The sequence below is a fragment of the Hemicordylus capensis genome, chromosome 2 (assembly GCF_027244095.1).
Source record: "Hemicordylus capensis ecotype Gifberg chromosome 2, rHemCap1.1.pri, whole genome shotgun sequence".
Lineage (NCBI taxonomy): Eukaryota > Metazoa > Chordata > Lepidosauria > Squamata > Cordylidae > Hemicordylus > Hemicordylus capensis.
The window spans coordinates 306,702,168-306,729,433 of NC_069658.1; the positions used below are offsets into that span (position 1 = coordinate 306,702,168).

At 41.2% G+C, this 27,266-nt stretch overlaps 1 protein-coding gene across 25 annotated transcripts in view; it reads left to right on the forward strand.

Annotated features, from left to right (window-relative positions):
- Positions 1 to 27,266, forward strand: part of ERC2 (ELKS/RAB6-interacting/CAST family member 2) — a 1,070,068-nt gene that overhangs the window by 803,205 nt on the left and 239,597 nt on the right. For 22 of the 25 annotated variants that reach the window (XR_008316192.1, XR_008316193.1, XR_008316208.1 and 19 more), the window contains 2 exons: positions 760 to 907; positions 2,251 to 2,370. Coding sequence is in view for 3 of the 25 variants with exons in the window: in XM_053296292.1 (XP_053152267.1) it covers positions 760 to 907; positions 2,251 to 2,370 (268 nt within the window). In the remaining 22 variants the exon portion in view is untranslated. The remainder of the gene's footprint in view (positions 1 to 759; positions 908 to 2,250; positions 2,371 to 27,266) is intronic. The other 3 variants (XR_008316204.1, XR_008316212.1, XR_008316207.1) reach the window with 1 other exon arrangement.

Consider the following 27,266-nt stretch of genomic DNA (forward strand, 5'->3'; position numbering starts at 1 on the left):
ACCAGTTTTGCTAACCACATTACTGATTTGTGAGAGAAAACAATGTCATTCCTAAAGCTGATTATCTGCCTGTTAGTAAGTTGTCTCCTCAATCATCCCACACCTTTCTGAGAATTCTTTCACTGAACACACTTCCAGTTCTATGCACTGAACTTTTCTAAACTTGCTACATATTTATGTGGTTCCTTAGATCCATCATTCCTTAGATCCATCATATCTAAAAAAATAAGTTGTTTGTTATTTCTCTATGTAAACCGCCATGAGCCATTTTTGGAAGGGCGGTATAGAAATCAAAGTAATGATGATGATGATGATGATGATGATGATGTGATGATGATGATGCACTCACTGAAGTTCAGCATGGATCAGAGTGAGCTGTAAGCTGATCTTGGGAAGCTGATAGTGGCCTAGCTGGGATTCTGTCCTTCAGCCAGACTTTATCAAAGAGACTGCATCCCACATATAGCTTAACTACCATGGCTTCAACCTAGAAACCACATTATAGCTTGTTCATATCCCACCATTTATATGTTAAATGTCTGAAGTACACTAGCCATTAGTTTTAAACATAAGCAAGGTGCAGCCAACATCCATGGGAGAAAAATCCACTGCATGAGTTATATGTAAACAAAGTCTTGTCATATGTGACTTGGATCCATTATGCCTGATACAATTTACTTGGTTCTCTTTGAATTATTAAAGTATTCAATGAATTTTTTTCCTTCAAGAATGTTAATTGTGTTTTCTTCATTTTATCAGACAGGAAGCACTACTTGCTGCCATCAGTGAAAAAGATGCAAATATTGCCTTGCTTGAACTATCCGCTTCAAAGAAAAAGAAAACTCAAGAAGAAGTGATGGCTTTGAAAAGGGAGAAAGACAGATTAGTCCATCAATTAAAACAACAGGTTGGAAAATTTTTCTTCCCCCCACCCCTACTTTTTGAGATTCTTTTCTATCTTTTATTCTAACTTCATGTTGAAAGTCTTTAAACCAAGCCTGCCTTGTGACAGCTGGAGAGAAAGGTAGGCTAAGGCTACATATGGCTCTACTACCATTTGGTAGTTGCATGTTGATTCAGCTTGTCCAAAGATTCTGCAGTCCACTTCCTGTTTCCCTCTCTCCATCATACTAACTTTACTGATTACAGAACAGCAGAGAACATCATACTAAGATCTGTTCCATCTGTAGAAGCATACTAACCCTTATGTTCATTCCATTTGTATATTGTTGTATTATAGCTGCTTGTTACTTCCTGCTTTCTGCAAGGTTATCTGGAAGTTATAACTGGATATCATCAAAAACTGGACTACAGTTGGCTTCAGGTCTGATCTGTAGTTTGCAAGAGCATTATGTGCTCCAGACAGGCTTTATGTGCTCTAGACATACCTGCAGATAACTATCATGCTGAATTTTCCTTTTCTTTTTACTTATTAAAAAAAAAATGACCACAAAACACAACCTACAATACAGTGTGGTGTAGTGGCTGGAGTAGGATCAGGGAGACCTGAGTTCAGATCCCCACTCAGCCATGAAGCTCACGGGGCCACCCTTTCTCAACCTAATCTACCTTACAAGGATGTTGTGAGGATAAAATGAGCAGAGGGACCATGTGTGCTGTCCTAAGCTCCTTGGAGGACGGCTGGGATAAAATATAAATAAATATGTATGTGCCGCACCTGACTAATGCAAATTGGGTTGTTTTAACCGGGAATAGATTTTCTTTAAGTGTCCATCAAGTAATAATTATGTTTGTTGTACATACATTAAGTGAAGAATGTTCAGATAACCTAGATGTTAAAGCTGTGTTGTGTGTCATAAGGAAGTATTGTTAACCCTTTTTCTCCTGTAGAATCCCTGGAAAAGGTAGTTGAGAAGGACACTAATGAGTTGACATGTTTGTTGGATGTTTTCCTTTGTGTGACAGTATCATCCTTGGGTTTGTTTTTGTTAGTGTTACAGTATTTTAGAAGTAGGAAAACACTGCAAGGCAAAGCTTGCCCAGTCTCTCCCTACCCTTTCCAAGTAACCAACTTGTTCAGAACTTGGTCATTCATAGACCAGCATGCCATGTAAACATTTGTTGTGGAGACCCTCAATGTATCAATGTACTGATTCTCTTCCTTGAATCATGCATTGAATCTCTACCCATTAAGCAACAGAAAGAAGAACTGTTGCTTCTTCCTTAAACTCCCTGCTATTCCTTCAGTTCTGACCTCCTGGACCTAATCATTACAGCTTTTTCCCACAGGTCTATAGAAATAGGAAACAGCCCCAGAGCATGAACATATCATCCATTTGTGATGCTGACTTCATCACAGACATTGGTGCCAAGTACCTGGGTTCCAGACATGATGCACATATGCCTCAGGTCAGTCAGCTGTGCAGGAGACATTTTATCCAAATGCCATAAACCAAGTAGCTGCATCTACACCTCTATACCCTCTCTTACCTTTAAAAGGTAGCTGCTATAGCTGCAGCTGAATGGCAAATGTTGTCATTTTTATTCGTTAGGAAGGCAACAGCAAATATTTCTTCCCAGCGTATCAGATAATGTTCCACTTTTTGCTTTATGGACTTTCCCCTGGAGACAATATAGATAGATTGGGGAATGGGGTGAGGAGTCAGTTCAAAATTCCATCACACTCCAGCATGACCAATAGGCAGAGCCAATGAAGGGGTGGGATTCACTCCTAAGCTGGGGTCACCAATGGTGTTGTCCCCTCTACAGTGGTGTCTCAGAGTGCATGCCTTTAATTTATCCCACGATGACTGGTTAACATTTTGCTCTTATTTATACTTCTGCCATGGGAAACACTGTTTCCCATGGCAGAAGGACAAAATATGCTCTCTACCTTTGACATAAGGTGGCCTGGCTATAACTCTCTCAGGTGGGTGGAGTATGTGTCTCTCTCTCTCAATGTATTGCACTTCTCCAGAGGTCTTTGCTACAGTGTATGCATGCCTTCCGATCATAATGACGGGAATGTTGCTAATAAAGGTGGACCTCGTTATCCATGGGGGTTCTGTTCTCAGCTGTAACCGTGGAAACATTGAGTAAATGGGAATTGGGAGGGGGGGTTAGGTTTCTGGAAGTTAAAAAATGGGTTTGAAGTGCTGAAAAAGGCATAAATAATAGAAATAAAGTGGTGTGCCATGTACTGCAGGTCTCCAGCTGTCCAGCAATGCCCCCAACCCCCGATTTTGGTGATTTACTGTGAAAAATTGTGGGAATTTTTTAAAAACAAATGATCCACAAAATGGCTTCTTTCAACTAAATGGTGGCTGGAAATGACCTCAGAGGTCATTTTCAGCCACTTTGGAACCACAGATACACCGATTTTAAACATTTTAACCAGCATATACCAAGATTGGATCTCCATTGCCTGACCACAGATATGTTAAACCATGGATGGCAAGGCTGTGAATGATGTGGTCCACCTATAAAATTAAAAGAGCACCTTGCTGTGTCCAACAGATTTGCTTTTAGATCTCTAGAAGGAGCTCTGGAGAATCTGACAAATAAAAAGAAGTTCTGGTAAGGACTAATCTGCCTACTTTTCTTTCACTATAATCTTAATTGATAATTACCAACTTCCTCCTCAAACATTCACGCATCCACCATCTTGAATTGGGGTGGATGACCTCATCACAAATGACGTCATTTAAGTGTCCCTACAACTGTATTAAATTTGGTTCAGATCATTTCCCACTTGCACCTCAATTGTTCATGTATTCATCATCTTGAAGTAGGGTTGATGGCACATCACAAACTATTACATTGAGGTGTCCCTATGTGTCTCTCCAGCTACTGTAGCAAATTTGGTTAAAATTGGTTACGTGGTTGACAAGTTAGCCCACTTGCACCTCTGCCATCTTGAACTGGGGTAGATGACATCATCACAAACGACACCATTGATGTGTCCCTATATATCACTCATTACAACTATACAATATTTTGTTTCAAATCGGTTAGGTGGTCCACAAGTTAGCCTACTTGTGCCTCAAATGTTCACACATCCATCATCTTGAATCAGGGTGCATGACATCATTACATACTACACCATTGAGGCATCCCTATGTGTCCCTACAGCTATAGCAAATTTGGTTCAGATCAGTTAGGCAGTTCACAAATTAGCCCACTTGTACCTGAAATGTTCACATGCCTGCCAGCTTGAACTGGGATGGATGACATCATTACAAACTAAGCCATTGATGTCACTCTATGTGTCCCTACAACAGTACCAAATGTGGTTTAAATCGGTCCAGGCATTGCAAAGTTGAGAGAGAGAGAGAGAGAGAGAGAGAGAGATTGAGATTGCTGGGTGATCATAAGCTTACTTTCTTTAAGGAAAGTAGGCTAAAAATGTAAGACTATGAGAAAGGTTTTTCTGAATCAGATAAGTTACCTAGCATAGGGATTAGTTTCTTTCATCATCCTGTTCTCCATGTTGTAGATAAAGTTAAAGAGCACTCTTTAGAGTGTCTCCCTTCACTTTGATCCCTTTTAACTTGTTACAGTCTCATTTGCTGGGTACTTTTAGCAAGAAGATTTATATCAGGGAATGCAAAACATTTTGAGCTTAAAATAAAGAGCCTGTTTCGAGCTCAAAACAAAACAACCCCATTTTGAACAGGACCATTTTGGTGGACTGTTTTTCCCTTGCTGGTTGGTTTTCTGGCACTAACCTCTGATTGGCTTGAGATCTCTTTGCTTCTTGATTGTCTTGTTATCATACAGATGAAGTGCTGTCATGGGCAATTGTGTCCCCATTAGTGGTGGGGGAGGGGAGGGGGGAGAAGGAAAAAATGGGGGAATTTCAAAATGTATTCATTTTGGGCCTGGGATACAGAGAGAGCCCTTAGTGTATTGTTGAAGAGGATACATCAGGAGAGGAGGGACGAAGGAAGGAATCAAGGAAGGTTTGTGGTTTTCTTTTCTCAGTACTGAATATAATATGCTGTGCTTTTGCTGCTAGAACTATCTGGTTTTGCTGGATCTCAGATTGGCAAAGGCAGAACTTGGATGCCTGACTGCCTTCCTTGATTTGTGGTTTGTTTTGTTTGTGAGTTAGTGTTGTGGCAGAAATGGACAGTGGCAGTACAGTGTGTGTGTGTAATTTTTTATTGGTGATTGCTGCGAGATGATCTCCATGTCTGGCCTTGAGACTAACTCACTGCTCTGCTCACTCACTGCTCTTCAATCTACATTCTGCATTGCAAGGTATTCTCAGTCAAAATATGGCTGAAGAAGTTGCTCTCGTTGTGCTTATACAATACAATTGTTGGATGAACTAATTGTGCTTATGGCTATGTTTGCTGCTAAGGATGCTGCTGTAGCAATGCTGAAGTAAGGAGTAGTCATAATCATGTGTGAGAGAGCAACTTGTGCGAATGTGATGAATATTTGTATACTGCTTTTCAACAAAAGTTCCCAAAGCGGTTTACATAGATATAAATAAATAAGATATTGTAGGCACTATGGCTGGCCGTGGACTGGATTTGGGTCAGTGATTCTTTTTTTGGCCATTTTTGGACTGTGAAAAAAAGTGTGGTGTTCTGTGTTGGGAGGGACAGATTCCCTTTTACTGTGTGCTTCTAATCTGCAGTGTTTTTCAAGGCACAAAATGCATTGGAAACTGTAACACAAAACTTGTGTGCACTCTGTGGGTGCCTCTTGTATTGGCCATAGGGAACAATGGGGAACTTGGAACACACCATTGTTCCCCATGGGTAGCTCCTAGGGACACTAAAGTGGGTTGTTTCTTTTTAGATTGTGAGCCCTTTGGGGGACAGGGATCCTATCTATTTCTCTCTCTCTCTCTCTCTCTCTCTCTCTCTGTAAACTGCTTTGGAAACTTTTGTTGAAAAATGCTATATAAATATTTGTTATGTGGTATAGCATGATGGGTGCTACCTACCACTCTACCCATTAAAGAATGGGCAAGCAGGCAACTTTTTTAAAAAATTAAACCTTCAAACTTTACATAAATTTATACATAAATATAAAGGTTTACATAAATATAAACCTCCATCCCATAGGGTTTTGGGGGAAAGGTTTAAAATTTGTTAAAAATTGCTCACTTGCCCATGTCTTTTGTGGGTTGTGCAGTAGATAGCACCCATCATGCCTTACCACATAACCCACTTTGTTGTCCCTAGGAGCTACTCATGGGGGGAAATTGGGTGTTTTGAGTTCCCCCATTTTTCTCTATGGCTGAAACACTCGAAACGTTTTGAGTATGTTTCATCGAAACAGCCAGTTTGGCCACTGTTTCGATTAAATGTTTCAAGCAGTTTTTGTTTCATTTTGAGCTTGAAATGAAATGCAAAATCTGTTCCATGAACATCCATAATTTATACCCTGATAATCTCAGTTAATGGTAATCAGTATTCCTATCTTGCTACATTGGTTGATTGATTGATTGATTGATTGATTGATTTAAAGATTTAAAGATTTCATATACCACCCAATCCCAGACTCAGGGTGGTGTACAAACAAGAACAGCATCTGAGTTTTTTTAAAAGAAATAATAATAAAATGAAATGAAAAAATTAAAGGGCAAATGCCTGGTGGAAAAGAAATGTTTTCAATAAGGTTTTAAAGGCTGAAAGGAAGGAGGCAGACCGAATCTGGGGGTGGTTGGGAAAGAATTCCAAAGTGAAGGGGCAGCAACAGAGAAAGCCCTTCCATGGGCCCTAGTACTATGGACCTCTCTGAGACCAGGGACCGAAAAGGGGCAACTTGAGAAGATCTCACAGGACGGGACAGGACTGGCCGGGAGAGGCGGTCCTAAAGGTAAGCAGATGCTACGCCCTGAAGGGTTTTAAAGGTGGCAATGAGTTTCCCAAAGACTGGTTGTGTGAAGCATGGATTTTACTTATTCCTAAGAAAGCATGGGCCTTACTTATTTCTTAGAAACTGTGAAGAGCAAAGATTTTATAATTCAGCAACATAATTAGATTGCAAGAACCTGAAATGGCCTATTTGGTAAGCTTTGTAAAAGAGAAACTCAACTATGTTCTAATCTACCTTAATTTATAAAAGGGACAGAGACACATGGTTGCACCTATATTTTTCATTTATTTATATAAGCACTTAAAAGCCCATTATGGTTTTGAACCAGATTATGTTAAGGACTACCTATGCCTATATGTATCTGCTTGAGCCCAGAAATTGTTCTAACAGTAATGCTGGAGCAACAGCAATGGAGTTTGCAGTGGTGAAACTCCGCTCTGACAGAAACTTCAGAGTGGAGTTCAGAGAGGGAAACCGCAGGTCCCTTTCTGCAGCAAACTCCATTTTCCAGAATTCAGACATACAGGTAAGGAAACCAGAGGTAAAGGGACCTCCGGTTTCCTGTTACGTCTGAATTTGGCCAATGTTTTTAAGAAGAGCTAGAAAGTAATGTCAAACTACTTCTCACTGTAGAAGTATCTGACATATCAGATAGCTAGAAATTCCTAGACATCTCTTTGTGGAGCTTTACAACAGTTGATAATGTATTGTAGAAATTTTAATACAGTCACCTTTACACCTTTTCCAAAGCTTTATCAGTATATGCACTTCACAGGGAAACCGTGGTCCTGTGACAGCTGGAAATTTCTGCACTTTGGGCAATATTGCTGAATCCTTATCATTCCATAGTTGGCTTGAAATTAATATTAAATGGCACATCCTCAGAGGAATTCCCAGACTTTAAATCATATATTGATGAGAAAGTATAAATAGGATAACTGATCCTCCCACCCTAGGAGGTACCTAGGAGGAACATTCTGAGTTGTATCCTAAGAACTTCGATTCGTTGGTGAAGTTCTGCTTGTGTGGGTGTGAAAAGGGTGAACAGAATTTCTCTTGTTTATTAGAATACAATCCTATATAATACTTTCCCTAATGTCCTTATATCTGTGTTTAAAAATAACATGCTTATTATGATGGACATAGCTGACCTCATCCACTATCTAATGAAATTTATTATTTGTTGTGGCTACTACAGACCATCTGATATTTTAAAAAGCTATATTGGATGATGGCTTATAAGCTGTTAGAAAAGCAAAATGAAAAGCAGACCTCAAGCTGGTGCCTATTGGACAACTTATTCATGAAAATATACTGTCTAGTATGTTTGATCAATAATATAATATTAACTTATTGTATAAAATATGTATAATGACTTTTCTTCATAATGAATCCCTATGAGGATTCATTATACACCTTCTATGCTGGCCTTGGGCCGAAATAAACCAATACATACATACATTATACACCTTCATTTCTTCTGTTCATTTTGTCTATCATTGGACAGTGCCAACTGTCAACTGCCATGTGCCAACTATCACCACACACACACACACACACACACACACACACACCTGCAAGGCAGTGGGGTACTCAGTTTATTTTCTAGGAATATTGAAGTGTTTAGATTCTTTGGTGTCTTCATTACACACCTTCATTTCTTCTGTTTATTTTGACCTCACTGCTTTGTGGGTTGGGGTGGGGAATTTGTGGCATCCCATGTGCCAGCTACCCCTCAACCCGCAAGCCGCTGGGTACCCAGCTTATATTTTAGGAATTTTTTGCGGTGTTTAAATTCTTTGGTGTGTAATAATTCCTCATAGGATTTCATCACGAGGAAAGGTTATTAGACACCAAAGAGTCTAAACACTTGAAAAAAAATCCTAGACATAACTGAGTTGTACACCATTGCCTTGTGAGTCGGAGGGGGATGTATTGGGAGGGAGGTGTAGTTGGCACATGGCAGTTCACAATTGGCACTGTCCAAAGACAGTCAAAATGAATAGAAGAAATGAAGGTGTGTAATGAATCCTCTTAGGAATTCATTGAGGGAAAGTTATTATACACCAAAGAATCTAAACACTTGAAAAATAGTGACCACACATTTTGTTCCATAACTCCAGTTCTACAAGGGCTAGAGCTTAGTTTTTCCCTTTTAAAAAAAGAAAGCTGGGAATCTGGGGGAATTAATAGTAGTAATCCAAATCTCGAATCGAATCTGGCACGATTCGATTTGGATTCGAATCTAGCCAATGGATCACAGGGGCTATTTGTTCTGTCTCCAAATCACTCAAATCGATTTGCACATCCCTAATATTTTCTCTTTGAATGCAGACTTCCACATAATAGCCCAAACCTTTTTTTTAAAAAAAGTCTTTTCAGTTTCAAACATAGTTTTCTATGTGGTATAATAATTTGCCTTATATTGAGTCGGATCACTGGTCCTCCTAGCTCAGTATTGTCTGCATTGAGCTTGAGACATTCTACACCCAAATCATGAGCTCTACCACTCAGCTAATACTCCTCCCCCTTCAGAGGCTTCTGTTTCAGTCATTGTGACTCAAAGGCCCCTTAAGTATTCAGAACTACTTGTGCAGTTCTTTGACTTCTATCATAGGTATTCATCAAACATCCTGGTACATATGTACACACCACACAACTGGTAATTTGGGATTCCAGGTATGAGTAGAATAACCAAGTCCATTGTAGCCCTAACATAAACAAAAATCCATATGGGCTAGCTATGTAATGAAAGCTAGAAAGGATCTGACAGCAGCCTAAAGGATTCCTGATCCATTGTAAGAACCTGGAAACTATAGTCCAGAATTAATAACTATTCTGGAAGCTGGTGTTTCACATCAGGAAATGGGGTGATTTTGCACACCAACAGGAAAGAAAGATCACTTTACCTCTCTTCCAGCATTGTCCCCCGGGGCACTGCCCCTGCACTAGGTGATCTGGCCTTCACCACTGAAAGGAACCCCATGAAGGTGTAGCGTGCATAACAAAACCCTTCTAGACCAGATAAAACTGTGATGATGAGTTGTCTTACAGGCATTATAGGACAACATTACTTTATATGGTATGCTTTCTATACTATGCTTTGCTTTTATCTGTTTATGAGATATGCTATGGAATAGTGTTTTTCTTTAAAAAAAAATAGATATAAGATTCAAGCAATCAATACCATTAAACTTTGTGGATAAACCTAATATAACAAATTGTTTCACAGATATCTGTTGTGATTGGATTTAATTTCTTGCTTTTAAATTTTTTGTTGTTTTTGTTTTTAATTAATGTTTTGCTTTTTAATCTTGTTGTAAACTGCCCAGAGACGTGAGTTTTGGGCGGTGTAAAAATATGATAAATAAATAATAAATAAATAAATAAATTTATGCCAAGTGCACTGATTGCGTCAGAATGCTGTAATACATCATAGACTTAAACTGAGATTGAATTGCCAAAATTCAAATATATCCAGGTTTGCTTCAGACATAGATAGAGATAAAAACTTTCTAAACAATCTGGTAGATTCCTCAGGCTTCCTATTCTAGAAAGATCCAAGTTGGCTTTCCATAACATTTCCATATGACATTTTCAAGGAATTTTAATGGTTAAATTATAGTTGAATGGCTGAGAACAAGGCATTTTGTTATGTGTGAGAAAGAAAGTACTGTGAACAGCGTCTCAGCAATGGATATTCATATGTGGGAGAAAGCTATGCACGCAGCTTTGCTTTGGTCATGACCTCGTCCTGAGCCATAGCACAGAGCCTGACTCAGAAGTGGGAAGCAATTTGGCCAGAAAAGCCAGCCCAAGCTCTGAATCTAGAGTGGAGCCTTTTGGGGAAGCCCCAGAGCCAGAAACCCTGAAACCAGAGACTTGGGAATTGGCACTCACTAAACTTGAGCCTCCCAATGAACTAAACTCTTCTATGCCAAGTACTCATGCTTCCCCAGAGCTTCCCACCAATCCCGGCAATGGGCAGGGGGGAGCAGAGGAGGCATGCTAGACTCCAGTAAAATTTCTCTGCTCTCCAGGCAGGGAAGTGGAGTCTAGGAGGGATAGTCTGAACCTGCCCTGGAGTTTTTAACAACAACAAATACTTGTATACTGCTTTTTAACAAAAGTTTCCAAAGTGGTTTACATAGAGAAATAATAAATAAGATGGCTCAGACCTCATTTAAGACCTCATTCCTCCTCTGACCTTTGTTGAAGCAAATTGTTTGGAGCTCTCCGGGGTCCTGTAATCCTGACTGCTTTGCCTCACCTCACCTTGCCTCTGACATTCTGGACTGAAGGACAGATTAGAACAACTTTCACTTTTCCATGCAGCCATTTCCTCTGTCAAACGGACAAGCTTCCTGGCAATTTTGTTTGAAAAGTGGCTTGTCTGATCAGTAGTGGGAATGGCTACATAGAAAAGAGGAGGCAGTGTTGCTGCTCTGCACATAGTCTCCCCTATTGCTTCTTTGGATTCTGGTCCACCTTTTTTTCAATAGTTCCATACACTTGGGGAATCATTTGAAGGAAGAACCCTCAACTGCATGTGCCCCTTAACTGCAGAAGAACAAATCCAATTGTGTATTGCTCAGATTACAAATATTTTTGGAACAAAATTACACAGAAAGCAGTACTTTTGTTTATAGCATTTGAATATATTTTATGTCTAACATATTCTATTTTCTTTGTACCATTATTCCTAACAGACTTGCATCTTAAACCCTAGACTACCCCTCTCATACACAAGGCAACATTAACTGAAAGCTTATGTCTCTTTTCTGATTATTTATTTGTCATATTTGTAGACCGCCTGATATATGTATCTCTAGGCAGCATGCATTGTTTAAAAATACAGCAACAATAAAAACAAAATAAAAACTGTTTTAAAATCTTTTTAACTAAAAGCCTGAGAAAATAGGTTCATCTTAACAGTCTTTTTAAAGGCAGCCAGAGATGGAGAAGCTCTTGTTTTGACAGGGAGGCAGCCATAGAGAAGGCCTGATTCTGATGAAAGGTAAAGTTGTACTCTCAAGTCGGTGTCGACTCCTGGCGACCACGGAGCCATGTGGTTTTCTTTGGTAGAATACAGGAAGGGTTTACCATTGCCATCTCCTGCTCAGTATGAGATGATGCCTTTCAGCACCTTCCTATATCGCTGCTGCCCGATATAGGTGTTTCCCATATTCTGGGAAGCATACCAGAGGGGATTCGAACCAACAACCTCTTGCTCACTAGGCAAGTCATTCCCCTGCTGCGCCACTATTGAAGAACATAAATTGATTTTTAAAATTATAATTTTGCTCTAAACTCTCTGATGTTGAAAAGAGGAAACAAGAAGTGGAACATAGGTCTTCAGGACCTTTAAACACGCAGGAACAAAAACCTTGTTCTGGTAGCTCACATATATGGAATGAACACGTGTAGGCATGGGGGTGGAATTGTGCCAATAGGTTCAACCTGACACATTCATTTCAACACTTGAAATGAGCTTTCAGGTATACACTTGGTTGAGAGAGCCCAATGAGCTCCATGCCAGAGCAGAGATTTAAGTCTGGCTCATGCTTGTCCAAACTGGACACACTGCTCATTACATCACACTGATTTTTTAAGTTCTTTATCTTTTTAGGCTGGATATTCATATTTCTATTTCATTGGACTCCATTGGAGTTTCCAATCTACTTTATTGAACTTGTGCAATACTGAAGCAAGTCCTGGGATAGGAGGTAGCTGGAAAGATGGAGAAGTGTATGATCAAAGAAGACAAGGAAGTACTGTTTCCAATTTTCTGTTCCTGAAAATTTTATTAGCATTTCTATAGAAATTGTTCAGAAATTTAGCAAGCCACATGTGGGATAGATTGATAGCTGGACCGAAAGTATATGGTACTTGGAAACAAGTCCGTTGATTTTGGTGTGATTTGCTTCTAGGAAAGTAGGTTTTGGAGTTGCAGCCTTACTAGTAAGAGGTATAAAAACTGGGTTTCTGCAAAATCCCATTGGCCTACATCCAGACTGGTGTTGCACTTTAGCATCATGCTGTTGTGCTAATGTAAGGACATATCATAATGCCATTGCACCCCTAGGCCCCAATGAAGACAGGACATGTTTGGTTGGAGTAAATAAGGGCCATTTTATTATTGTACAGTGATAACAGAACTTGAAATGAGGTCCCTAACTAATCAGAGTGAGGGAACTCCTGTGGTGGCCCCTCCTAGTGAAGGGCATTCCACACCAGGGCGAAGGGCCGGGTCCTGATTCGGTCAGGCCCCATGTCCTGACCTCCTCTCACTGCGAGGTTTCTCCTGCTGAGGGGAGGGTGGCTCGACCCACCCCAAACCCAAGCCGCCAAATCTCTGAGTCTGTGAGTCATGCCACCCCCCGAATGGGAGCCATTCCCAGCCCTCCAGGCCGCCAAAACCCTGAAGGGCTGTTCCTTGACACACACCCCCACCCAAACTGGCCCTCCAGGCAAACACCGATCCCGAATCTGCCTACCTAACACCCATACTCTCCTGCCACAGAAGTGGGGCAAACCTCTGTTTAGCCCTACTTCCTCCACCCAGCGAGCACTTCCTGAAGACCACGTTGCAAGTCCTGGAAGAACACTTCATTCCCCCAGTCAGAGAGATGTACTCCGTCCCCCCTGTACAGGGCTGTGTCCTGCACCCGTATGTTAGGATGCTGTATAACCACCCTGCCTAAGGCGGTGATCGCTCTCCCAACCCCACTATTTACTTTCTAACATGCCCTATTGAAGCACAGGGTTCCTCTCTGGCCCCTCCAACTCATCCTCAGGAGCAAGTTGGACCAAACCAACCGCAGGGAACCTCTGTTCCAGACTAGTTCTTGACATGTTGCACAATCTTGTATATGTCTGCCAGTAGCTATACAACATTTCAGAGCATCTTGATCACCTACAGGCATGTATCTTCTTGCATTATATTAATGCAATAGGCTAGGTATAAATCATTCAGATCAAATGATATCCCCCTTTAACAGGTTCTGCTTTTAGTCTGCCCCTTGTTCCTGCATCCGTATTATGTGAAGAACACTGGAATAACTGCAAAATTCTGAAATATCCTAAGTAGTCTTCACTAGGGAGGTCTGAAAGACTTCAAAAGTGTTTGGAGGGCAGTTCTTGACATGACATCTTTAAGGTACTTTAAATTTTGCAGCTGTTGAATTTCAACCTGTTTCTTTAACCAGTGGGGGAAATATAACAAAGAAAGCAGAGATCCAGCTTAGAGAATGTGCCCGAGGAGAACAGATTGAAAGGTGGTGCGGTGGCGTGTCACATATGTAATTTACTTGTTGGGGTTCTGTAATATGTGGTCCCTGGAATAATGTGTTCAAATGCTGTTTGAATTTATGTGGATTCGCAACAGCGCTCTGGGGTGAGACCAAAGTGAGTCTCACTTTGCTTCACGCCTAACTAGCTTTAGCTGCATTTAATACGGGAATTACCATTGTATGTGTTCCTGTCATGGGAAAGATTTACATTACTGTAGTGACAGTTTTGTCGTTTAACAGATTTAACTAGTAATGGAATATCCCTCAGTGGTTTCAAAAAGGTCGAGCATTGATTGTATCTGGAGTCACGAACTGTTTTCTTGCAGCATCTTTTTTCCTGAAAGCATGATTAGCTGTACCACACAACATCTACACAATTATGATGTGTACACACTTAAGTTGCTCCTGGCCTTGCAAACAACATGAGAATATCACTAAGAACCTGAGAGGCAGTGGAAGGTAGTGGGATGTGTTTTGTCAACCTGCATACTTTTACCTGAGAGAAAAGCCCCCAAGTGCCCTTTCCATAGAAAGTGCAATGAATTTGTGCAGCAGACATTGCAGCAATTCCCACTCTCATCTCACACTAAATGGCTGTGAACATGCTACGTAGGTTTCAAACCAGAGAGGCAGGGCCTGTTCTGGATTCCAGGGGGCCCTTGGCAAACTCTTCTCCGTGGGCTTCGTCCTGCCTGGGTGGACCTCAAAAGAGTCGTTCTGCTACCATCATATGAAGGTTAGGGGCTTTGGACTGCATCTTGAAGATGTTTTAAACATAGGTAGATTTAGAAAGATGTGGTATTTTTCATTAATATCTGTAGATATATATCAAGCTGAAAGAAAACAGCTTCAAACAAAGCAGTTCAAGAATGCTTGAAAATCTAATATTGTAATTGTTTAATTCATTTAAGCATCTGATAGTCCTAATTTGTATTTTAGGGTTGTATATGCTCCCATTAGTGCTGTATTAAACTAAAACCAATGGCTCATCTGCAGTTGACCAAGTAATATTTCTAGCTTCAATTCCTTCTGAGAATTCAGAGATAAATGCTGCTAGTGAAATCTGGACAATGATGTAACTCTCTTTGAAATAATTTGCCTAAAAGCTATAATTAAAAATCCTCCAAGGATTGTTAAGAGTATCTGATGTATTTCCCAATTGTCTCCCCCCTGCCCCACTGTTGAGATGGTCAGCCAAAAATGTAAATTGAGTTGGCCAAAAACTGCTTCAGAGCATTCTACCCCAGACACTTTCCAGCCACTTCAAGACCACAGGTGTCCATAATATATCAGCCAGAGACAAAGCTAGTATTTGGCAACCCTTGCGTATTCACTAATTCACTACTTCAAAAACATATTAGGAATCAGTACAGTGACTTTGAAATCTTGTGACAGTGGGACTTCATGAAAATTAACAGAAATCTAGCAATCTGTTTTTCTTCACATATTTGTCCAAGGTTTTACTTTTACTTTTCACCAACAGTAAAGAAACTGATCCAAATGTAGCTGCAGGAATGCTGCAGGGAACAGGTTACAAAACTATTGATTAAAGTAACAGAAATCTGAGGAAATCTGTCACTTAAAAATTCTGCCCTTTGGGATTCTTCTGCAATTCAGTTGTGCATTTTAGCAGAATACTCATACTGTAATTATTTTTTAATAAGGAAAATGAGAACAGATGGTTGTATACAAACTAGAACTGGATAGTAGTTATAGGATTTTTCATTAGATGGATTTTCCAACCTCCTTGTGCATCTGAATGGTTTTATTACATTTAGGGACAATTAACCGACACCTTAAGATTACATTCAGAAGGACTACTATGTTGGAGGTTTAAGGTTAATATTGAAAGCATGGGAGTGACTGGTGAAGGAGGCCTAGTAAGCATGAAGGCCCAGTGTTAGTTTGATGTTAATAAAGCTACTTGTGTTTGAGAGACTCCCAGAATCTTGATCTTCAGTAACAACACATTGTGGCAGTACTGGAGTTTTTTGTGACCCACAGCCTGAAGTGACAAGAAAACCCACAAAAATTGGATAGGTGGAAAGATCCCTTACTAAGAGAGACTGAGGAACATGGCTGTAGCTTCTTTTAGTTTGCAATCCCCAGAGCCATTTCAATTTGCTAATCCAGGAGAGTGGCCTAAATGGAGGCACAGTTTTGAGCATTTCTGAAGAGGATCAGGTTAACACATTGATCTATCTCATGGGACACCTGGCAGATGACATTCTGCTTGCGTGCAAAAAAGAAAATGAACCCAAGGATGATTTCATCACCTCACTATATGCCATAGCAGAACATTGCTAATCTAGTGCTCTGGATGATTAACTGATCTGAATTCAAATTGTGGTGGAGACCTCAAACTTTCTGAAAAGCTCAACTGTATGAGGGTGTCACACCAGAAAATGCAGTCATTACAGTAAGACAACACAAAAATGTAAAGAAACAACCAACCTCATCCCCCAGGTTAACAGTGTCTAGACCCAGAAAGAGAGGATGAGGCCATAAAAGAAAACATATACAGAGACTGCCCAAAGCCCACCTGACCCAAACAGAGAGGAAAGATGTCAGTGGTGCAAGGGGGAAAGACACAGGAAAGAAATTTGCCCAGCTAAAGACTGTGTGTGCTATAATGGCAAAAAGAAGGGCCACTTTGCAAGGCAATGCTTTGCAGACTTAGCAGTCAGGCACATTACAGCAACCTCTCTGCTGGATTTCTGGGGTCCATGACAGAGCACAGTGGAGTTCAAGTAACACCATGGACTGTGGAAATGCGGATCAATGAGAAATATATAGAATTTAAACTGGACCCAGGTGCAGATGTCACAGCCACCCCGCTGAAAATGATCAGCATGGCCTGGAAGAACAGCCTCCTGCTCTGGACAAGGACCTGAAAAGGCCTTCAGGGGACCCTTTAGTGACAATGGGGAGGTTTAAAGCAAACTTGCAGTACAGAGACACAGAGATAATTTATGCAGTGAATGGATTAGAGTAGCAAGCATGACTTGTCCCCTTAGCTAAGCAGGGTCTGCCCTGGTTGCATATGAATGGGAGACTAGAAGTGTGAGCACTGTAAGATATTCCCCTCAGGGGATGGAGCCGCTCTGGGAAGAGCATCTAGGTTCCAGATTCCATCCCTGGCTTCTCCAAGATAGGGCTGAGAGAGATTCCTGCCTGCAACCTTGGAGAAGCCGCTGCCAGTCTGTGAAGTATTGTCTGTGAAGACAATACTGAGCTAGATAGGCCAATGGTTGTTGCTGGTATCTGCTTTCTGTATCTTATTAGACTGTGAGCCATTTGCGGACAGAGAACCGTCTTATTCCCCCCCCCCCTTGTAAACTACTTTGACAACAGTATATAAGTAATATTAATAGAATTTGTGCACCATAATACAATAAGGCCATTCACATCACCTTTATTTCTTCTCTTTATTTTTGACTGTCTTTTCGACAGTGCCAACTGTCAACTGCCATGTGCCAACTACACCCCACTCCCACCCGCAAGCCAGTGGGGTACTACTCTGTTTATGTTCCAGGTTTTTCCCCCCCAAGTGATTAGGCTCTTTGGTGTCTAATAACCTTTCCTCATAATGAATCTCTATGAGGATTCATTACACACCAAAATATCTAAACACCGCAAAAAATTCCTAAAATATAAACTGGGTACCCAGTGGCTTGTGGGGTAGTTAGAACATAGGATGCCACTAATTCCCCACCTCCACCTGCAAAACAGTGGTGTCAAAATGAACAGAAGGAATCAAGGTGTGTAATGAAGACACCAAAGAATCTAAACACTTCAAAAATACCTAAAAAATAAACTGGGTACCCCAGTGTGTGTGTGTTTGTGTGTGTGTGTTGTAGTAGACACATGGCAGTTGACAGTAGAGATGTGCACGGAACTGCAGAGCTGTGGTCCGGCACTGGGGTGGGGGTCCCTTTAAAGGTGGGGGGAGGTTGTACTTACCCCTCCTGCTACTTTCTCCCCCTCTGGCACACCTTTTTTAGTTAGCAATTGAGGCGGCAGGATACCTCCCTGCTGCCCCTTCCCCCACTCGGCTACAAAAGGCTTCAGGAAGCCTTTTGCACGTGCATGTCATATCTCCGCGACGTGCACGGGCACGTGACATATGCACGTGCAAAAGGCTTCCTGAAGCCTTTTGCAGCTGAGAGGGGGAAGGGGAGGCAAGGAGGTATCCTGCCGCCCCAATTGCTAACTAAAACAGGCACGCCGGAAGGGGGAAAGCAGAGGGAGGGGTAAGTACACCCTCCCCCCACCCTTAAAGGGACCCCCACCCAAGGCTGTTCGAACCACAAACTGCCAATGCTCGGACCGGTCCGGAGGCCTGTAGAATGGCCGGTCCGTGCACATCACTAGTTGAAAATTGGCACTGTCCAATAATAGTCAAAATGAACAGAAGTAACGAAGGCATATAATAATCCTCATAGGGATTCATTATGAGAAAAAGTTATTAGACACCAAAGAATCTAAACAATTCAATATTCCTAAAAATAAAAATGAGTACCCCACTGCCTTGAAGGTGGGGGTGGGGAGCTGTAGTTGGCATATGGTAGTTGACAGTTGGCACTTTCCAGTGACAGTCAAAATGAACAGAAGTAATGAAGGTGTGCAATGACTCCTCATAGGGATTCATTATGAAGAAAAATTATTAAACACCAAAGAATCCAAACACTTGAAAAATGACTGCACATTTTGCTCCATAACTCCACTTCTACAAGGGCTAGAGCTTAGTTTTAAAAAGAAAAGAAATATGGAGATCCGTTTTAGGGTTAGGATATGGCAACTTTGAATCCCCATTGTTTCCAATGGCAGAAAAGTTCAGAATTAGTAAAAACTAAAATAATTCATTAAAAATCAACCAAGTGTCCCACTGCCTTGAAATCTGGGTGGTAGGTGGCACCCATGGGGACCTAGCCAGTACCCAAATTTGGTGCTCCTAGGGCCTTGTTACGTAGTCTGAATCAAAATCAAAGCAAAGCAAATACAAATTGAATTGGGTGATTTGGAGGGGGTAGATTTGGATACAAAACAAATCAGGGGTGATTTGTTTTGCACACAAATCAAATCCAAAAAATCAATTTGTGCACATCCCTACAACCTTCTAGTCACAATGTAGTGTTAATGGACAAGACTGGCACCTTTACAATGAAAATTTGTTAAAAGCATATTTCTCCATTAAAACAAGTTCTGTATAGAGATCTCCTATTCATCCATGCTACTTCAAATGTGTGCGCGTGCACACACACACACACACACACACACACACACACACACACACACAGAGAAACTGGTTGAAAACAGATAGGTTTCTCTGTTTTTGCTGTTTCTTCCAAAGATGCCATCATATTGCTTTCTAAGAAGAATTAGAAGAATTAGAATTAGAATTCTAGGCTGTGCAGCACTAACTCTTGGACCATAACCACATTGATCTGGGAGTAAGTCCTATGGATTTCAGTGTGATTTAATTCCAAGTTAAGTATGTTTAGGATTGCAGCCCAATAGAAGCAGACACAAGGAAAAATTAAAAGCAAACTGCAAACTACTCACATTTCAAATCTTTTTTAAAAATAGAAGTGATAACAGTTACACATTTTTCCTTTTAAGGATCTTATCTTCAATAATAGTTTCCTAGATTTGTCTATTCGTAAATAATTATTAAATAGAACTCTCTGTTTAATGAGTTATTTCCTGCCATAAAAAGGAAGGCAGACCTAATGTCTTATATTGCCTGCATGCACTTAGAAGCCAGTCTGAAATGTCTCCAGACAGCTCCTTTTTCAAAGTGTTAATTATATATTTTAGCCCACTTCTTTGTGTTTTTGTTCTTATATCCATCTGCATAATTACTACGTTTAGTATTTGGGACTGAGACAAATACTTTTCACATGAGTATAGCCTATATATTACTGACTGCACTGTACTACACGATATTTCCTGTGCTCCATGCCATACTTTTAACTTCCAGAGCCTGTAAAGATTTAAGAAAGACAAGTTCCAAATGTGGTGACCACAACAGAAAAAGTCAGATGGATTGTGTTCAAATCAACATTAACTTTATTCAGTTACAAATGTCATGAAAGTTGAAATTTGGCTGTGGTGTGTCAGATAAGTGTTTGCTTGGCACTTGGAACTATAGTATTTCTCAATCTGCCAAGTGTCTAATATCCCAGCTGGTGTTTGTGAAAGGACTATTACCTGTCAGTATTTGAAAGAAGGAGCTGTATTATGCACTCTTGAGTTTCCCTTGGAATAAACCAAGCCTGTTCTGTAATACCGTATGGTGGCAGGTGTCAGAGTTGTTGCTATTAATTAAATGCCAATTTAATTTTAAAGCAGCTGAAATAAATGCATTGCCCCTGTGCTACTGTTAAAATTAGTAGATCCTGATTTTTGACAGGACAATTTAAAAAAGATCTTTGCAAAAATCATTTCCAGCGATATGGTAGGATTTCATCATGTTACTTTCAGACACATGAAACCACTTGGATATAAGAGTTTTGGGGTTTTTTTTAAGGACCATTCAGGTTTCTTTTGGCTCCTTACTTGATAACTGGACTCATTTCTGTTCTGTTCTAGTATATAACAACAATATTTCTGTCTCCCAGTTGGGGAAGATATGATAGCCTTATTATTATTATTTCTTGTTTACACAGTCCGACAGGTGTTATTGACTGGTTTGTTTTATCCAGACATCGAGTCCTTCCCAAGGACCTGGGATGCCAGAATTTTATTGTCAATTGTTATAGATATCGTCGCAGAATATAGGCTGTTCCCAGTAAAGCTGCTTTTTGTTATTGGCTGATGGTGATTTCTGTGGCCCCTATGGTGTTGAGGTGCTCTTCAAGGTCTTTTGGAACTGCACCAGGCGCGTAACAATGATAGGGCAAGGGGAGACAGTTGTCTGGGGGTCCCACTGCCTGGAGGGGCACCCCAGAGGCACCTCATGTGACTCCCCATTGCCCCCTGCCCAGCCCCATAGCCTCTCAGCCACTTGCCCTCTTCGCCGTCTCTCCTGCTTGTTCTGCTGGCCCGCAATGGAAGCAGCAGGCAAGCTGCAAAGAGCTCCTTTTCTCCCGCCTCTCAGCTGATCGGCGGGTGGGCGGGGCTTCCAGGGAGGCCTCCGTGTAGGCCGCAGTGAAGCCTGAACTCGAGTAGGGCCCAAGCAAGCCAGGAAGGAGGAGGCAGCCAGAGTGTTATCTGCAGCAGAAGACCCCTTGCTGCCCTGCTCAACCCAGACCAGCATTTGCCAGGTAGAGTGTGAACTCCTTTTTGTGGTTACCTTTCCCGCCCCCCCCCCCCATATATAGGGATCTGCTTGCCATAGGGCTTGGATATGGTGGGGGGGGGAGGGACTGAGAAGTCTCTGAATATTTATTTTGAAACAGCTTGGAAAATTTGCTGACTTAAAAAAACTATCTAAAAAGTCCTATAAGTGGCTTGTTTCATGGCAGAAAATTGCAAAAACTTCTGGAACAGTATTTTATTAATTTTATTCATTCATTCATTCATTTATAAATGCACTTATGTTCAAGTTGTTTTGCAACCCAGAAGGTCTGAGTGAGAACTGTGAAGCATGTGTGGTGCTTTTATTTTATTTTTATTGTGTGTGAACTGCTCCCCAATAACTTGCAGGGACTTCAGGGTCAATCTGGCCAACATGTGAATGCAGCACCTCCATTCCAGAGGAGATGTGTCTTAAAGGGCTTTAAAAGCCTCCTGTGAAAAACCTCCTGCAATCAAACTTGACTGAATTTGTTCAGAATTCTGAGAAAACAAACATAGGCTCACCCTGCATGGTTGAAAGTCTCCTTTGCTAATCTGCAGCGAGGGGCCCATTTTAATAATTCATCTTTCTAGTGTGTTCTAGGCATTAAAAGTAATACAAATGTATAGTACTCAATGTATATCACTATATATTGTGACGTGTGTGTGTGTGTATTCAGTGAAATGTATTTGCAGGCAGCATACTTATTTTGGAATATCAAACTTAAATCCTTGGGGGCCTGGGGTGTGCGGAGGCCCTGGACTTTGGGGGGGGGGCCCATTTTAAAATCTTGTCTCTGGGCCCACTCCAACCTTGCTACGCCCCTGAACTGCACCCAGGGCGCCAATGACCACTGGGATTATTTTGGTCTTTTTCTGCCACAGCCTTTCAATTTCAATTTGTAGATCTTTGCATTTGGTTATTTTTTCTATTTCTTTTTCTTCTATTCTGCTATCCCCTGGTATTGCTATGTCAATTATTTTAACTTGTTTTTCTTTCTTCTCGACTACAGTGATATCTGGTGTATTGTGTGGCAGATGTTTGTCTGTTTGTAGTCGGAAGTCCCATAATATTTTTACATCTTCATTTTCTACAACTTTTTCAATTTGATGGTCCCACCAATTTTTGGCTACAGGTAGCTTGTATTTTTGGCAGATGTTCCAGTGTATCATCCCTGCTACCTTGTCATGCCTTTGTTTGTAGTCAGTCTGTGCGATCTTTTTACAACAGCTGATTAGGTGGTCCACTGTTTCATCTGCTTCTTTACAAAGGCGGCACTTGCTGTTTGTTGTGGATTTTTCGACTTTTGCTCTTATTGCATTTGTTCTTAGTGCCTGTTCTTGTGCAGCCAGTATTAAACCCTCTGTTTCTTTCTTCAAGTAATCATTCTTAAGGCATTGCCAGGTCTTGGTGATGTCTGAATTTCCACTTATATTCTTCAAATATTGACCATGCAGGGGCTTATTTCTCCATTTTTCTGCTCGGTTCTTGACTTGTTCTTTCTTGTAGGCCTGCTTTGTTTCATTGGTGTTGAATAGTTTCGTGTTATTGACCATTTGAAGTGCATCTTCAAATCCTTGATATATTCTTCAAGGCCTGTCCTTGATATATTCTTCAAGGCCTCTTTTCTCCTCCTCTACTGTTTGATGGACTTGCAGCATTCCTCTTCCACCTGAGCTGTGAGGGAGGTAGAGCCTATCTACATCACTGCGGGGGTGCAGAGCATGATTGATGGTCATGATTTTCCTGGTCTTACGATCCAGCGTCTCTAGCTCTGCCTGGGTCCAGTCTATTATTCCTGCAGTGTATCTGATCACAGGTATAGCCCAAGTGTTTATGGCTTGTATGGTGTTCCCGCCATTGAGTTTGGACTTGAGGATTTTTCTAACTCTCCTGATGTATTCACTTCCAATTTTCTTTTAACTTCAGTGTGTGCGATGTTATCAGCCTGGAGAATGCCCAAGTATTTGTAAGGTTCTTTCTCTTCCAGGTTCTTGATCTTGCTTCCATTGGGCAGTTCTATTCCTTCTGTTTTTGTTATTTTCCCTCTGTTCATTATTAATGCAGCACACTTCTCTAGTCAAAACTCCATTGCTATATTGCTACTGAATATACGGACAGTGTTTAGCAGTGATTCGATTTCTGACTGGGACTTTCCATACAACTTCAGATCGTCCATGTACAGCAGATGGTTGATTTTACTTGATGTTTTAGATGTTTGGTATCCAAGGGCTGTTTTGTTTAGTATTTGTGAAAGTGGGGTCATGGCGATTACAAACAACAGAGGGGATAGTGAGTCCCCTTGGAAAATTCCTCTTCTAATGCTAGCCTGTCCAAGTGTCTCGGCATTAGTTATTAACTGTGTACTCCACATGCTCATTGCTTTTTTTATAAATATCTGAATGTTTTTGCTAACACCAGTTGTTTCTAAACATTTTAGTATCCATGTGTGAGGCAATGAATCGAAGGCTTTCTTGTAGTCAATCCATGCAACACTTAGATTGGTTTTTCTTCTCTTGCAGTTTTCTAAAATCATTTTGTCAATCAGCAGCTGGTCTTTTGTGCCTCTGGTGTTCGGACAATTTCCTTTCTGTTCAACTGGAAGCTGTTTGTTAGTTAATCAGTGTTGCATCTCTTCATCTGCTATTATTCCAGTTAATAATTTGAACATGGTTGGCAGGCAGGTGATCGGTCTATAATTACTTGGAACTGCACCTTTTGCTGGGTCTTTCATTATGAGATGAGTTTTCCCAGTTGTTAGCCATTGTTCAATATCACCTCCTTGCAAAATGTGATTGAAGTGTTTTGATAGTTGTTTATGGAGGCTTGTTAGGTGTTTAAGCCAAAAGCCATGCAGTTCATCGTCGCCTGGCGCAGTCCAGTTTTTAATTTTCTTTGCTCTTTCTCTTATTAATTCTGGTGTTATTATTAGATCTTGCATTTGTTGGTTACATTTTTTGACCTCTTCCATCCAGCCTGCTTTTTTATTATAATCTATTGGATTGTCCCATAATTTCTCCCAGAATTGCACTGTTTCTTCTTTATTTGGTGTTTCTACATTTCTTACAGTTTCTCCTTCTATGCTTTGGTAGAAACGTCTCTGATTCGACTGGAATTGGAGATTCTGCATGTGTTGTGTAATTCTGGCTTCATACCTGCTAATCTTCTTTGACACGGCTGTTATTTGCTGCTTTATTATTTCCAGGACTTCTCTAATTTTCCTTGAATCTAGGTGGTATTTTTGGATCAGATACTGTTTGGTGTTTTCATTCTTCAGCTTCTTTTCTTTCATATCTTTCAATTTACTAGCATCTGATCTAAGCCTGGAGATTTTATTTTCTAATCTCATCTTCCATTTAGGTGATGTCTGCTTTCTTTTTTTACAGGTCCACTGATCTTATATCTGAGCTCTTGTGTTGTTATTGTTGCTGCACTGTACATTAGTTGGTTTGTTTCTTGCAAATTATTGTTGTTATTTCTGCAAGTGCAGCATCTACATCTTTTAATGCCTGAGTGAGTTGTTTTTTGGCAACTGTTTTTAGAGCTGGAAGTCGATCCTGGTGGTTGTTTGGTTCATGTGCTCAGTTATTTTTTGCTTTAGTTCTTGTTGCTTTTCTGTTAAACGGCATTTGGGTTTTTGAGGTGAAGGCAAAGGGGAGGTTGCCTGGTTTTGATTTTGAAACAGTTCAGTAACAGTGGCATCCTCGATTTCCAACACCTCCTCCACCTGCACCTGAGCAACTTCTTCAGTTGGTGGTAATTCTTCTTCCATATCTTGAGCCTGTGTTGCTCTTTGCAGTTCTTCCAGCTCAACTCCTGTGAATACTTTATTTATGATTATGTATCTTCTCTGGTCTGCTAGCCTTTGTTCTGTTATTTCTGTATCTGGATGCTTCTCATTCCAAATTTGGTACATTCCTTTAAAATAACCTCTTCTAGTTGGACTAGACTTGTAATAGCAGATCATTATTTCCTTGTTGGCATTTTTCGTATATTTTTTTCAGTTAAGCAACGTTTCTTCCAGTAACCTTGCAGTCTCCAGCCCTGGTTGCTCAACTGAAGATCCTGAGTCCTGTTGCCCACTTGCCACCAGATGTCCAGGGACTACAGCACCTGGTGCGGTCTTTGTTGACCTGGGCGACGACCGATCCGGTACAGATTTATTAAAGTTACGTCTCACCATATTGTTGATGGGAGAGGCACTCTTTGTCTGGCTCCTCTGGTGAGACCTGTCCAGTATGGTTGGACCTCTGGCATAGCTCTCACCTTCCTCAGAGCACACAAGCCCCACAACCACGCCAAGGTAGTGCCTCACTGGGGGTTGTTGTTGTTGTTGTTGTTAATTTAAATTTTATATCCCACTTTTCCTCCAAAGAGCCCAGAGCGGTGTACTACATACTTAAGTTTCTCCTCACAACAATCCTGTCAAGTAGGTTAGGCTGAGAGAGAAGTGACTGGCCCAAAGTCACCCAGCTAGTATCATGGCTGAATGGGGATTTGAACTTGGGTCTCCCCGGTCCTAGTCCAGCACTCTAACCACTACACCACACTGGCATTTTTGATGTCTTTTTCAACAGGCTAATTTCCCACATGATACTTGTTAATGCTATAACATATAATTGGTCTATAAAGTAGTCTGCAGTTTCTTGCTACCTTAAAGAAGGCGGACTGGCTCATGCCCACCTTCCCATATGCTGGCAGTGGTTGGGCACTTTATCTACAAAAGCAGGTGTGTGGGTTGCATCCAAAAGAGCACTTGAGCAAAGGTGCTCACACTATGGATCTTCCTTGCTCTGTCCTCCCCTTTAGCCCCTAATCCACCCTAAAGCCACAGCTGAGGAGTGGTGTAAGAAGTGGCATGTGGAGTGGCTTGCAGGGGGAGGTGGAAATCATGGAAACTGAGTGCAGAGTGGAGCTCTATTCATGGAAGGTGTCTCCAGGTGCTCAGGAACCCATCCACCCATACAGCCTCCCACCTGCTACACCATTTCCAAGGGTTCCCCGACTGTGAAGAGTGACTTTTGGGTGGGAGGGTGCAATGGGAAAGAGGGGAAGGAAGAGATCCCATGTGCAAGTGCCTTTTGGGATGCAAACCATAGTTTTTGCCATGCTGCTTCATATCATTGTTGCACATCAAGCACATGAAAGCGTAATTGTGCAGCAGCTGGAGACACAAGCTGCTTTTTCTTTTTCTTTTTTTCTGGAAATGTTAGAAATAAGAAATAAGCCAGTGGTAACAAGGTTGCTACCTGTGTGCTTGTACAAGGGCAGTTAGCTGTCCAGGCTGTGCTTACACCAAAGAAGTGGCATAATTTGGGCAAAGCACAGCTGTGTTATCTTCTTGTGCTTGTGCAAATTCCTGGCTTCCAGCAGCATAACACTGCACAAAATGTCAGCCATTGGTCTCTGCAGCCTACCTGGATCTGAAGAAGTAGGTTCAGTTGCCAATCTGTGATGGCAGGGAGCCATAGATATGCAGAGCTTCTCTCTCTCCTTCCCTCCCTCCCTCCCCCCTCTCTCTGTCACACACACACACACACACACACACACACACACACACACACACCTACACCTGTACAGCAGGATACAGGATGACAGCTGGAGTTCCCCTCATCTCTTGGTGGTAACTAAGATCACAGGTCCTGCCCCACCCTCCTTTGCAGGTTCCTCAAACCTGAAGCATTTGCATGCTGCACTTGTATAGGGATATCAATTTCCAAGATTCAATCACTGACAGTAAGTGATGGATAACCAGACAAAGTCTAGGCATGCTTGTGGCTGAGAGACAAAGAAGGGGTTTGCGTATTTTGGACTACACACTGGACTCCAGGAATACACAGGACCTCAGTCTGAAAATGACAGAAGGCCATAATTGTTGCTAGAAGCCTCTACTG